Below are 14297 nucleotides of genomic sequence, written 5' to 3' on the forward strand. Positions count from 1 at the left end.
TCAGCAAACCGTCCTTATAACTTATTTTTTTCAAGATCCATAACACACAGACAGACAGAGCACTACGTAATACAGAGACAGACAGGCAGAGATATACAAACAAACAGGGAAGGCACATGTACTGAAAGAAAAAGCACTGAATAAGCTCACCCGCTCTAACATCACCCTCCCCCGATCTGACTCTCTAAGTAACAGCGCAAGTACAGACACAAATCAAGTGCATGTGTGTACTGTATAATATTAACAAAAGAGCAGCTTACTACTGAAAACGGCAAATATAGGTTTGAGTGGGGATCGAACCAGTACTCTTGATCACACTTGGTTTGCGTCTGTACTTGCGCTGTTACTTAGAGAGCCAGCTCGGGGGAGGGGTGATGTTAGAGCAGGTGAGCTCATTCAGTGCTTTTTCTTTCAGTACATGTGCCTTCCCTGTTTGTTTGTATATCTCTGCCTGTCTGTCTCTGTATTACGCAGTGCTCTGTCTGTCTGTGTGTTATGGATCTTGAAAAAAATAAGTTATAAGGACAGTTGTTCATGTTAATTGCAGTCTCAATTGTTAAAAAATATTTTAAAAGGTGCATCCCACATGAAAATATAACGATCTCATTAACTGACAGTGCATACCAATTTACAAATTTTATGTCCGTTTGAGGTTAAAAAGAAAAAAAAGAAGTAACACTTTATCCCCAGCGGGGAATTGAACTCATGTTTGTGAGGCAAAGAAAAGCTACTCGGTCTGAGAACCAAATCTTAGCACGCTACGCCACAGAAACTATTATATGGTGTGTGAAGCTTTTGTGGAAGTGTTTATTTGATCTTAGGAACTCGGGCTTTACACATTCTACATTTTGTAACATTTATTACTAAAATATGAAAAAGTTTCTGTTTTAGCAGTGTTTACACAGATTACTGTAGAAACGGAACACGCATGAAATGCAAGTATTCCAAATAGCGATCTATTATTTCTATTCTAAAACTCCAGCAGTTCAGTCACTCCCAGATAATCAAACAAGCCATGAGCTGGGATGGAATAGCCGGCTGCTCGCTGCTCCTCTTAATCGGCACATTTAGAAGACAAAAGAGAGGTGAGAATGGTTTTAAGGTGGGCCGGATCTACGAGTTTTTTCGTAGACTCTGGTAATTCTAGTGTTAAGGAGACTCCTTGTGTGAGAGTGTTAGTTTTGCTGCTGTATCTACGTCTGTATTGCAACAGGGTGATAATTTAAATAGATTTACATGTTTTAAAAATCTTGACTTTTACCAATTTTTGTAGTGATGTTTGTGAGAATGTATCTGCCTGTCTATCTGTGGACTTCATAATTAAAAATCAAATCACACAGGCTGATGAAATCTTGGCACAGTTTTTAGCTTTGCACAATACTAGAAGCCTATTGAATTTGATTGATTTAACTCCAACAAATTTTGCTTTACAGAGAAGATGAATCTTTATAATAATTTGTGCCCCAACTGCATCACAAATCATAGAATAAATTTTTTTTTACAAGATATATTTTTTCCATGTCATTCATATAGTAAAATAATGGCCTGCAGTTTTTTACTACTAAAAAATTGCTTTATGTTGTTGTCATGTACTGGACATATTCTTTTTTTCTCATGATTAAATTTCTGTTTTTATATGTTGTTATTGAATCTTATTTTGTATGTTTTTAGCTATATATTTAAACATCTACAACAGTCTGAGTTTATATACAGGAGAAAGTCAAATTGAAAATATAAGCGCTTATTTTTCTAAGGAATATTGCAAGTTAAAAAAATTGAACACAGTAAAACATGAAAGCTTCTTTTCTGAATTATACTTTGAAAAGTCAATGTGTATATAAAGGCTTGTGTTCCATATCGAGTTTCAAATGCAATAGTATTGTTATTCATTGAGATTCTCATTTAGGTTTATTTACTATGATATGTAAGCTGCTTTTTATGAATACATTTATGACTTGTGCAAAGCAAAGTTAAAAGTGTAGTTATATAGAATTGAAGGGTGTTTTAACATCAGGAGAAATCAGGGATACCATACACAAGTACACATTAAACAAATAATCTTTTTCAGTAATGTGCCCAAACATGTTTATTGATCTTAAATTCACACTAGTCCTTCTGGTTGTGCTTTCTTATTGTGTTACATATTTGTTCTTTATCATTGAATAAATGCCAAAAATATATAAGTCGTCATTCACACGGTGGTGGGTTTATATCCTTCCCTTAAATTTAGGCTATTGTTATGGTCTGCTCATTTCATGTCGTTTGACCGTTTACAAAGATGTTTGCATATGTTTTTCATGTCGTTATGAAAAACTATAATGTACATATGTTTAGTTTTCATTTTCAAGTTATAGACCATTTACCTTTCTTTTAAAAATCATAATGTACATTTTTTTCAGAATATAGTATGAGAAACACTAGTTTATTGCTCACTCAATGATTCAGTACATAAATGTTTTTACTTTGACCTTTTTTTATTTTTTAGGAGTCAAGTGTACAAGGACCTTTTTGCTGTGGGTCATGGTTCATGTGAGTTTACACGCTTAATTAAGCAAACAACTTTTTGCCTTTAGTTTAAAATTATAACATGCATATTTTAAAGTAGATTTTACTTAACCTGAACTTTACTCCTTTACACGTTTATAGATAAAGTGATTAAGTTTTGTGTAATATATAACTGAATTAACACAAGCAACATGATTTGTAATACTTTTTGTTTTAGAGCTACAAGAAAAGGAGGATTAAATTTAACATAAGCCTAATGTTGCCAATTTCTTAGTAAGAAAGCATTCATTCCTTTCAGGCCAGTTTTGGTTAACAGAAATGTCTAGTACAGTATCTGGCAACTTTGGGCATACTGTAAGTCACCAACGTAAACAAATATGTGGCTATTCTACTATGTATTGACTAAATGAATGAATTAATTAATTGACTAAAATATTAAAATACCTTAATGTACCGTATATACTCGCGGATAAGTTGGGACTTGATTTTACCATGTAATTTCTGGTACTTTATAATGTCGGTCATATAAGTTGAAAAGTCGAATGCAGAATTCTCATGCTATTGGTCCAAGAGATTATGATATGCTAACGCCCTCCTGTGAGAGTAACCACAGAGCACACTGCCTTTTTTTTTCTATGTATTGTTCCTGCGTGACCACATGGTAATATCCAAACTATTCCGAAGCAACGTTTGCACTGATTTGTGTTTTTTGTATCTCACACCCTCATATGCCTTTATCATAAGAGCATCCCTTATCTACAATGGAGTGTTCGATCAGAAGAAAATATGAAACTGGTTTTAAATTAAACGTTGTTGAAGTAATGAAAGAAATTGGTAACTGTGCTGCTGCAACAAAATACAATGTGTCTGATTGGAGGAGGCAAAAAGAAAATGTAAGTGTCGCATTTTTGAATGGTCGTATAAGTCAGGGTCTGATTTTATGATCGGTTTTTCGAGTTTCAAGACCTGACTTACACGTGAGTATATACAGTATATCTCTGTGAAAAAATTTTTAAGTTGGATGCTTTTTAAGCCTTCACATAAACTAAACCAGCTCTCCATACCGCTCAGTGCAGTGTAATTACTACTGCTGTGCTTGCTTATAGTATATCTTGTACGTTTATCTGTAGAAAGGTTTGCCTGTCTATGTGCCATAGAGTGCCATGAAAAGGTTGCAAGATATATATATAGGTATGTGTATGTATGTGTATATAATATATATATTGTGACGGGCGGCTGGGGTCTGTGCCTAGCCGGGACGCCTGGAAGGACCGGGAGAGGGACTGTGCCTCCCCCGGACCACGAGAGGGCAGAAACCCTGGTTTGTATTGGGGCCACGGGAATTGAGCATGGAAGCTCAACCCTATAGTGGTCCGTGGCCACCGCCAAGGGGTGCCCTGACAATTGTGGAGCCCTGGACATCAGCACTTCCGCCACACCCGGAGGTGCTGGTGGAAGGAATACCAGGGACTCCCGGAGTGCTTCCGGGTGCTCATTCAGCACTTCCGCCACACCAAAAAGTGCCACAGGAAGTTCATTAGAGGGTGCCTGGAGTACGTCCGGGTGGTGATAAAAGAGGCCGCCTCCCTCCAGTCATGAGCCCGAGTCGGGAGAAGAAAGACGGAGTAGAGGCGGCAGAAGGATTCAAGGACAGAGAGAGAAAAAAGGGACTGAGTTTGGCTAATAGAGCATTGTGTGGTGCTGTATAGAGAGAGGACAGCAATAAAGTGTGCTTTGGACATATATTTAAGGGTGGTCCATAAATTTCCATACATAGGAAAAATAAACATTTTTTTATGAAAAAACATTTTTATTTTATTTTATGACTGCCATCGTTTTGAAAACACATTTCAATACATGTCCTCCACTGCTGATGAACACGTATTAGCACAGCTGGAGTTATGCTTGTAATGGCGTTGGTGATACGTTCCCTAAGATGATTTATGTTTCAGATACCCCAAAAAATGCATTTGAATAAAGAGCAACGAATTGAAATCATACTGATGGCTGGGTCAGGATTATATATTATATATTGTGATAAGAAAGAATCAAAGACATAATAAAGATTTGGGCCAGCCACCCGTATATTGTTTTCCAGGCTACAAAAGTTGATTTAAAGTAGCACGATGTGCATAGAACAGTCCAGAACAGAACTGATTGCATGGAGACGAGATGACGGTTTTAACTGATAAAACGGGAAATTACGTCATCTGCGCCGGAACCGGAAGTGATGTCTTCATGACCGGAAGTGACATTTTCCTGACCAGAAATGACATCATCGACAGTGCTGGAAGTGACGTCATTGTCGGCGCTGGAACCAAGTAGGATTTCCCAAGAATGGTCTGCAAGAGACTGAGAGAGACAGTTAGCACACTCCATCGCCCCCTGGTCTGGCATATAATTACCATTTTGTAGGCCCTTTAGCTGTTTCTCATGCACATATGTGTGACAATATATACAGTGAGATTCACTCAAAAGAGGCCCCAAATATTCTGTTGTAACTCCTGTTAGGATGAAGCAGTCTGAACCAAAAAATATGCTATATACTTTGATGTATGTGTAATCGATTGCATTACATGTGATGCTGGAAATGGTTTCCGTTTTCTGCCAGACACATTTCAACACAGCTCTCCATGTTCCTGAATGTATTGTTAAGCGTCTCGGGGGGAATAGCAGCAATTTCACGTTGGATGTTTTCCTTCAAATCTTCCACAGTGCAAGTCTTGTTCCGATAGACTTTTCCTTTAATTCCTTTTCCAAAGGAAGAAGTCTGGTGGTGTCAGATCCGGCGACCGTGGTGGCCAACACCCCTTTGAAATTATCCTGTCTGCCATGCTCCTTGCCGATGTATGACACGTTGCTCCATCTTGCTGGAAGTAACCTTCCGTTAACTCACGATCATCCAGTTTATTCTGACATTGTTTTAACGAATTGATGACACAATAGGTTCACACCATGAAAATGCGCTGCTAAGTATTGTACACCACTATCCTGATGAGAAGTCAAGTGACTGAGTGAAGGGGTATGGGCGGAATGCACCCAGAAGTTGCAAACGGATTTTAAACGTCGCAATAGCTATCCAGCGCCTACTTCATTGTTCTGATGCAGGGGCATCCCGGCTTGTATGTGGATTTCACATTCACCTATTAACAAATCTTTTCATTCTCACACATATGCCTCTTCATTGGGAAGAAACACTACTTTTCCCTGATGGCAACATGAATTAGACGATCTACAGATCTCCAACTTAAAGTTTACTGTCATATCAGCTATGTCCATATATTCAATCTCTTTTTGCTGTTCCGTTATTTCACCGAGTAATAATTTCCGTGTGTTAGCGCTAATGTGATCTTTACTATCAGTTTTTTGGTACTTTTGAATTTTAGTACTTTTATAATCTCTAACCTGCTCTGCATGTGTATCACGCCAACATTTTTGAACCTCTTTACAACATTCTACTTTGTCTTCTGCTCTTTGTCTTCTATTCCCGACCCCGCTTGAACTGTGTCTGACAATAGTATTCACACGAATGAGAAGTGATTTGACCGTGGGCGTTGTTCTAAATGTTTGAGAGAAGGGCATGACTTTTCAAAATCTCTTTGCATAAATTCTTGTCTTGCGGGACTTGAAATTATCTCCGAGAATGTCTCGTCCCAACATTTCCTTTTATTATAGAAAGATATATAAAATGAATGTACAGTATATATATATATATATGTATATATATATAAATACACACACACACACATATATACTGTACATTCATTTTATATATCTTTCTATAATAAAAGGAAATGTTGGGACGAGACATTCTCGGAGATAATTTCAAGTCCCGCAAGACAAGAATTTATGCAAAGAGATTTTGAAAAGTCATGCCCTTCTCTCAAACATTTAGAACAACGCCCACGGTCAAATCACTTCTCATTCGTGTGAATACTATTGTCAGACACAGTTCAAGCGGGGTCGGGAATAGAAGACAAAGAGCAGAAGACAAAGTAGAATGTTGTAAAGAGGTTCAAAAATGTTGGCGTGATACACATGCAGAGCAGGTTAGAGATTATAAAAGTACTAAAATTCAAAAGTACCAAAAAACTGATAGTAAAGATCACATTAGCGCTAACACACGGAAATTATTACTCGGTGAAATAACGGAACAGCAAAAAGAGATTGAATATATGGACATAGCTGATATGACAGTAAACTTTAAGTTGGAGATCTGTAGATCGTCTAATTCATGTTGCCATCAGGGAAAAGTAGTGTTTCTTCCCAATGAAGAGGCATATGTGTGAGAATGAAAAGATTTGTTAATAGGTGAATGTGAAATCCACATACAAGCCGGGATGCCCCTGCATCAGAACAATGAAGTAGGCGCTGGATAGCTATTGCGACGTTTAAAATCCGTTTGCAACTTCTGGGTGCATTCCGCCCATACCCCTTCACTCAGTCACTTGACTTCTCATCAGGATAGTGGTGTACAATACTTAGCAGCGCATTTTCATGGTGTGAACCTATTGTGTCATCAATTCGTTAAAACAATGTCAGAATAAACTGGATGATCGTGAGTTAACGGAAGGTTACTTCCAGCAAGATGGAGCAACGTGTCATACATCGGCAAGGAGCATGGCAGACAGGATAATTTCAAAGGGGTGTTGGCCACCACGGTCGCCGGATCTGACACCACCAGACTTCTTCCTTTGGAAAAGGAATTAAAGGAAAAGTCTATCGGAACAAGACTTGCACTGTGGAAGATTTGAAGGAAAACATCCAACGTGAAATTGCTGCTATTCCCCCCGAGACGCTTAACAATACATTCAGGAACATGGAGAGCTGTGTTGAAATGTGTCTGGCAGAAAACGGAAACCATTTCCAGCATCACATGTAATGCAATCGATTACACATACATCAAAGTATATAGCATATTTTTTGGTTCAGACTGCTTCATCCTAACAGGAGTTACAACAGAATATTTGGGGCCTCTTTTGAGTGAATCTCACTGTATATATTGTCACACATATGTGCATGAGAAACAGCTAAAGGGCCTACAAAATGGTAATTATATGCCAGACCAGGGGGCGATGGAGTGTGCTAACTGTCTCTCTCAGTCTCTTGCAGACCATTCTTGGGAAATCCTACTTGGTTCCAGCGCCGACAATGACGTCACTTCCAGCACTGTCGATGATGTCATTTCTGGTCAGGAAAATGTCACTTCCGGTCATGAAGACATCACTTCCGGTTCCGGCGCAGATGACGTAATTTCCCGTTTTATCAGTTAAAACCGTCATCTCGTCTCCATGCAATCAGTTCTGTTCTGGACTGTTCTATGCACATCGTGCTACTTTAAATCAACTTTTGTAGCCTGGAAAACAATATACGGGTGGCTGGCCCAAATCTTTATTATGTCTTTGATTCTTTCTTATCACAATATATAATATATAATCCTGACCCAGCCATCAGTATGATTTCAATTCGTTGCTCTTTATTCAAATGCATTTTTTGGGGTATCTGAAACATAAATCATCTTAGGGAACGTATCACCAACGCCATTACAAGCATAACTCCAGCTGTGCTAATACGTGTTCATCAGCAGTGGAGGACATGTATTGAAATGTGTTTTCAAAACGATGGCAGTCATAAAATAAAATAAAAATGTTTTTTCATAAAAAAATGTTTATTTTTCCTATGTATGGAAATTTATGGACCACCCTTAAATATATGTCCAAAGCACACTTTATTGCTGTCCTCTCTCTATACAGCACCACACAATGCTCTATTAGCCAAACTCAGTCCCTTTTTTCTCTCTCTGTCCTTGAATCCTTCTGCCGCCTCTACTCCGTCTTTCTTCTCCCGACTCGGGCTCATGACTGGAGGGAGGCGGCCTCTTTTATCACCACCCGGACGTACTCCAGGCACCCTCTAATGAACTTCCTGTGGCACTTTTTGGTGTGGCGGAAGTGCTGAATGAGCACCCGGAAGCACTCCGGGAGTCCCTGGTATTCCTTCCACCAGCACCTCCGGGTGTGGCGGAAGTGCTGATGTCCAGGGCTCCACAATTGTCAGGGCACCCCTTGGCGGTGGCCACGGACCACTATAGGGTTGAGCTTCCATGCTCAATTCCCGTGGCCCCAATACAAACCAGGGTTTCTGCCCTCTCGTGGTCCGGGGGAGGCACAGTCCCTCTCCCGGTCCTTCCAGGCGTCCCGGCTAGGCACAGACCCCAGCCGCCCGTCACAATATATATATTATATACACATACATACACATACCTATATATATATCTTGCAACCTTTTCATGGCACTCTATGGCACATAGACAGGCAAACCTTTCTACAGATAAACGTACAAGATATACTATAAGCAAGCACAGCAGTAGTAATTACACTGCACTGAGCGGTATGGAGAGCTGGTTTAGTTTATGTGAAGGCTTAAAAAGCATCCAACTTAAAAATTTTTTCACAGAGATATACTGTATATACTCACGTGTAAGTCAGGTCTTGAAACTCGAAAAACCGATCATAAAATCAGACCCTGACTTATACGACCATTCAAAAATGCGACACTTACATTTTCTTTTTGCCTCCTCCAATCAGACACATTGTATTTTGTTGCAGCAGCACAGTTACCAATTTCTTTCATTACTTCAACAACGTTTAATTTAAAACCAGTTTCATATTTTCTTCTGATCGAACACTCCATTGTAGATAAGGGATGCTCTTATGATAAAGGCATATGAGGGTGTGAGATACAAAAAACACAAATCAGTGCAAACGTTGCTTCGGAATAGTTTGGATATTACCATGTGGTCACGCAGGAACAATACATAGAAAAAAAAAGGCAGTGTGCTCTGTGGTTACTCTCACAGGAGGGCGTTAGCATATCATAATCTCTTGGACCAATAGCATGAGAATTCTGCATTCGACTTTTCAACTTATATGACCGACATTATAAAGTACCAGAAATTACATGGTAAAATCAAGTCCCGACTTATCCGCGAGTATATACGGTACATTAAGGTATTTTAATATTTTAGTCAATTAATTAATTCATTCATTTAGTCAATACATAGTAGAATAGCCACATATTTGTTTACGTTGGTGACTTACAGTATGCCCAAAGTTGCCAGATACTGTACTAGACATTTCTGTTAACCAAAACTGGCCTGAAAGGAATGAATGCTTTCTTACTAAGAAATTGGCAACATTAGGCTTATGTTAAATTTAATCCTCCTTTTCTTGTAGCTCTAAAACAAAAAGTATTACAAATCATGTTGCTTGTGTTAATTCAGTTATATATTACACAAAACTTAATCACTTTATCTATAAACGTGTAAAGGAGTAAAGTTCAGGTTAAGTAAAATCTACTTTAAAATATGCATGTTATAATTTTAAACTAAAGGCAAAAAGTTGTTTGCTTAATTAAGCGTGTAAACTCACATGAACCATGACCCACAGCAAAAAGGTCCTTGTACACTTGACTCCTAAAAAATAAAAAAAGGTCAAAGTAAAAACATTTATGTACTGAATCATTGAGTGAGCAATAAACTAGTGTTTCTCATACTATATTCTGAAAAAAATGTACATTATGATTTTTAAAAGAAAGGTAAATGGTCTATAACTTGAAAATGAAAACTAAACATATGTACATTATAGTTTTTCATAACGACATGAAAAACATATGCAAACATCTTTGTAAACGGTCAAACGACATGAAATGAGCAGACCATAACAATAGCCTAAATTTAAGGGAAGGATATAAACCCACCACCGTGAATGACGACTTATATATTTTTGGCATTTATTCAATGATAAAGAACAAATATGTAACACAATAAGAAAGCACAACCAGAAGGACTAGTGTGAATTTAAGATCAATAAACATGTTTGGGCACATTACTGAAAAAGATTATTTGTTTAATGTGTACTTGTGTATGGTATCCCTGATTTCTCCTGATGTTAAAACACCCTTCAATTCTATATAACTACACTTTTAACTTTGCTTTGCACAAGTCATAAATGTATTCATAAAAAGCAGCTTACATATCATAGTAAATAAACCTAAATGAGAATCTCAATGAATAACAATACTATTGCATTTGAAACTCGATATGGAACACAAGCCTTTATATACACATTGACTTTTCAAAGTATAATTCAGAAAAGAAGCTTTCATGTTTTACTGTGTTCAATTTTTTTAACTTGCAATATTCCTTAGAAAAATAAGCGCTTATATTTTCAATTTGACTTTCTCCTGTATATAAACTCAGACTGTTGTAGATGTTTAAATATATAGCTAAAAACATACAAAATAAGATTCAATAACAACATATAAAAACAGAAATTTAATCATGAGAAAAAAAGAATATGTCCAGTACATGACAACAACATAAAGCAATTTTTTAGTAGTAAAAAACTGCAGGCCATTATTTTACTATATGAATGACATGGAAAAAATATATCTTGTAAAAAAAAATTTATTCTATGATTTGTGATGCAGTTGGGGCACAAATTATTATAAAGATTCATCTTCTCTGTAAAGCAAAATTTGTTGGAGTTAAATCAATCAAATTCAATAGGCTTCTAGTATTGTGCAAAGCTAAAAACTGTGCCAAGATTTCATCAGCCTGTGTGATTTGATTTTTAATTATGAAGTCCACAGATAGACAGGCAGATACATTCTCACAAACATCACTACAAAAATTGGTAAAAGTCAAGATTTTTAAAACATGTAAATCTATTTAAATTATCACCCTGTTGCAATACAGACGTAGATACAGCAGCAAAACTAACACTCTCACACAAGGAGTCTCCTTAACACTAGAATTACCAGAGTCTACGAAAAAACTCGTAGATCCGGCCCACCTTAAAACCATTCTCACCTCTCTTTTGTCTTCTAAATGTGCCGATTAAGAGGAGCAGCGAGCAGCCGGCTATTCCATCCCAGCTCATGGCTTGTTTGATTATCTGGGAGTGACTGAACTGCTGGAGTTTTAGAATAGAAATAATAGATCGCTATTTGGAATACTTGCATTTCATGCGTGTTCCGTTTCTACAGTAATCTGTGTAAACACATTGCTAAAACAGAAACTTTTTCATATTTTAGTAATAAATGTTACAAAATGTAGAATGTGTAAAGCCCGAGTTCCTAAGATCAAATAAACACTTCCACAAAAGCTTCACACACCATATAATAGTTTCTGTGGCGTAGCGTGCTAAGATTTGGTTCTCAGACCGAGTAGCTTTTCTTTGCCTCACAAACATGAGTTCAATTCCCCGCTGGGGATAAAGTGTTACTTCTTTTTTTTCTTTTTAACCTCAAACGGACATAAAATTTGTAAATTGGTATGCACTGTCAGTTAATGAGATCGTTATATTTTCATGTGGGATGCACCTTTTAAAATATTTTTTAACAATTGAGACTGCAATTAACATGAACAACTGTCCTTATAACTTATTTTTTTCAAGATCCATAACACACAGACAGACAGAGCACTGCGTAATACAGAGACAGACAGGCAGAGATATACAAACAAACAGGGAAGGCACATGTACTGAAAGAAAAAGCACTGAATGAGCTCACCTGCTCTAACATCACCCCTCCCCCGAGCTGGCTCTCTAAGTAACAGCGCAAGTACAGACGCAAACCAAGTGTGATCAAGAGTACTGGTTCGATCCCCACTCAAACCTATATTTGCCGTTTTCAGTAGTAAGCTGCTCTTTTGTTAATATTATACAGTACACACATGCACTTGATTTGTGTCTGTACTTGCGCTGTTACTTAGAGAGTCAGATCGGGGGGAGGGTGATGTTAGAGCGGGTGAGCTTATTCAGTGCTTTTTCTTTCAGTACATGTGCCTTCCCTGTTTGTTTGTATATCTCTGCCTGTCTGTCTCTGTATTACGTAGTGCTCTGTCTGTCTGTGTGTTATGGATCTTGAAAAAAATAAGTTATAAGGACGGTTTGCTGACTTGGAGCACCACTGCCTTACTGTGCCACAGAGACGCGAGTTTGATTCCCAGCTTTGAAGAAAGTGTTTTTTTTTTCCTCAAACAGACATTGAATTTATAAATTGGTATGCACTGTAAATCGTTAACTTTAAAATGTCAATCGCGGTTATTTCTGTTGATTAATTCATGCTTTTTAACTTAGAGTCAGAACAGGAGCTTGTTCAGCTCATTCAGCTTCTGATCTGACTCAAACAGCGCCAGTATAACTTTACACCCAACCTGACACTGTTCGTTTTCAAATAATATTGCATTACTTCGACGATGTTTTCTGATTGGTACTATTCGCGTCATAAAATGATTTCTTCAAAACGTCACATATATTTGTCTCTTTCTTTTTTTAAAATGTGCGTTGTAGCACTCAGCAACTGGCCACCTGCATGTTCTTGCGCACACTAAACAAGACAGCGCTATATGCAATCATCAGATTCAAATGTTAAGTTATATAGCACAGAATGGAAATCAGCAGTTCTTAGCATTCCACCATGCAAGCTGTCATATCAACCACCTACTGTAACTTGCTTTCTTTTTGCTTCGGTTATAGTCTTGAATAAAAGTGCACTTGTTTTGTTATACTTTTACATCAACATATGTTCCTGTGTTTGAGCTGCATGGGCATGCTCAAAAAATACACGTATAATGCCACGAAAAGTGCATGCAGACACTTCAGTTCGCAAGCATTGGTACGACAATGCAGTCACAAGTACACTGCAGAGCTTTAGCACATCTTTATGTGAAAATAGCATCAGATGGGGAGTGTCTGATGATTGCATATAGCGCTGAAGTTACTGCTCTTTACTATGCTTTCCTCTGCATGTCCTGGAGTACAAAAGAAACAGCATACAGCAACACGTGGGGACTGGCAATACTGGGGGAAAAAAATACGCGGTCGTATGTACCGTGATACACTGCAGAACTATAGCGCGTCTTTATGTAAAAACAGCAGTGTCAGGTGGGGGGCGGTAGGGATGGATCCTGAACGCGACTGAGACAATGAAAGTGAATTTTAAAAAAATAAAGCTAACCTTTACAAATATCATAAATTACACCAGCTGTTACAGACTGAAATCAAATGTATCTTTTTATTCTAAAATAGTGAAAATAAGAACACTTCTCAAATGGGAGTAGTGCGGGATCGAATTCATGACCTTCTGATTCCCAGTCAGCGACTGATACTGTTATGCCACGGAAGCAGTGATAGTTAATTCATATCAATGTCTCACACTAAGGCGGGTTTTTTTGGCGGTGGCTTTTTTTTGTATCTTTTGTGAAAGTGTTTCTTTGATATTTGGACTTCAGGCTTCATACATTATATAGTTTATGCCTACATTTTGTCAATTGCTACTAGAATATATAACACGTTTCTGTTTTAACAATGTGTTTACACAGATTACTGTAGAAATGCAACACATATGAAATGCGTGTGTTTCAAATAACAATCTTATTATTTCTACTCTAAAACTCCACTTCACTCCCAGGTAATCAATCAAGGCAAGAGCTGGGAAAAGCCTGTTTACGTTCTAAGTCGTTGGGGGGATGGAATAGCCAGCTGCTGGCAGCATGTCTTTATCAGTACATTTAGATGACAAAAGACGCTGGCGGAGAGGTGAGAAAGGTTTTAAGAAGCGATTTAAGGTGGGCCGGATCTACGAGTTTTTTCGTAGGCTCTGGTAATTCTAGTCCATAATTCCCAAGGCTTCTTCAAGTGTTATGTACACTTTAAAAAATTGTATCATAGGTGCTTAGATTGGTTCAGGTTTATCCTTACAGTACTTAACATGGTCTTTGTATTGAT

General features: G+C 37.8%; 1 protein-coding gene across 1 annotated transcript in view; it reads right to left on the reverse strand.

Moving 5' to 3' along the window:
- dnai1.2 (dynein, axonemal, intermediate chain 1, paralog 2) overlaps positions 1–14297 on the reverse strand; it is a 365397-nt gene that overhangs the window by 134427 nt on the left and 216673 nt on the right. Inside the window, 1 exon segment of the mRNA XM_028804629.2 lies at positions 9936–9979. Within this exon segment, the coding sequence (XP_028660462.2) occupies positions 9936–9979 (44 nt within the window).

Source organism: Erpetoichthys calabaricus, chromosome 7 (genome assembly GCF_900747795.2).
Source record: "Erpetoichthys calabaricus chromosome 7, fErpCal1.3, whole genome shotgun sequence".
NCBI classification, from domain to species: Eukaryota; Metazoa; Chordata; class Cladistia; order Polypteriformes; family Polypteridae; genus Erpetoichthys; species Erpetoichthys calabaricus.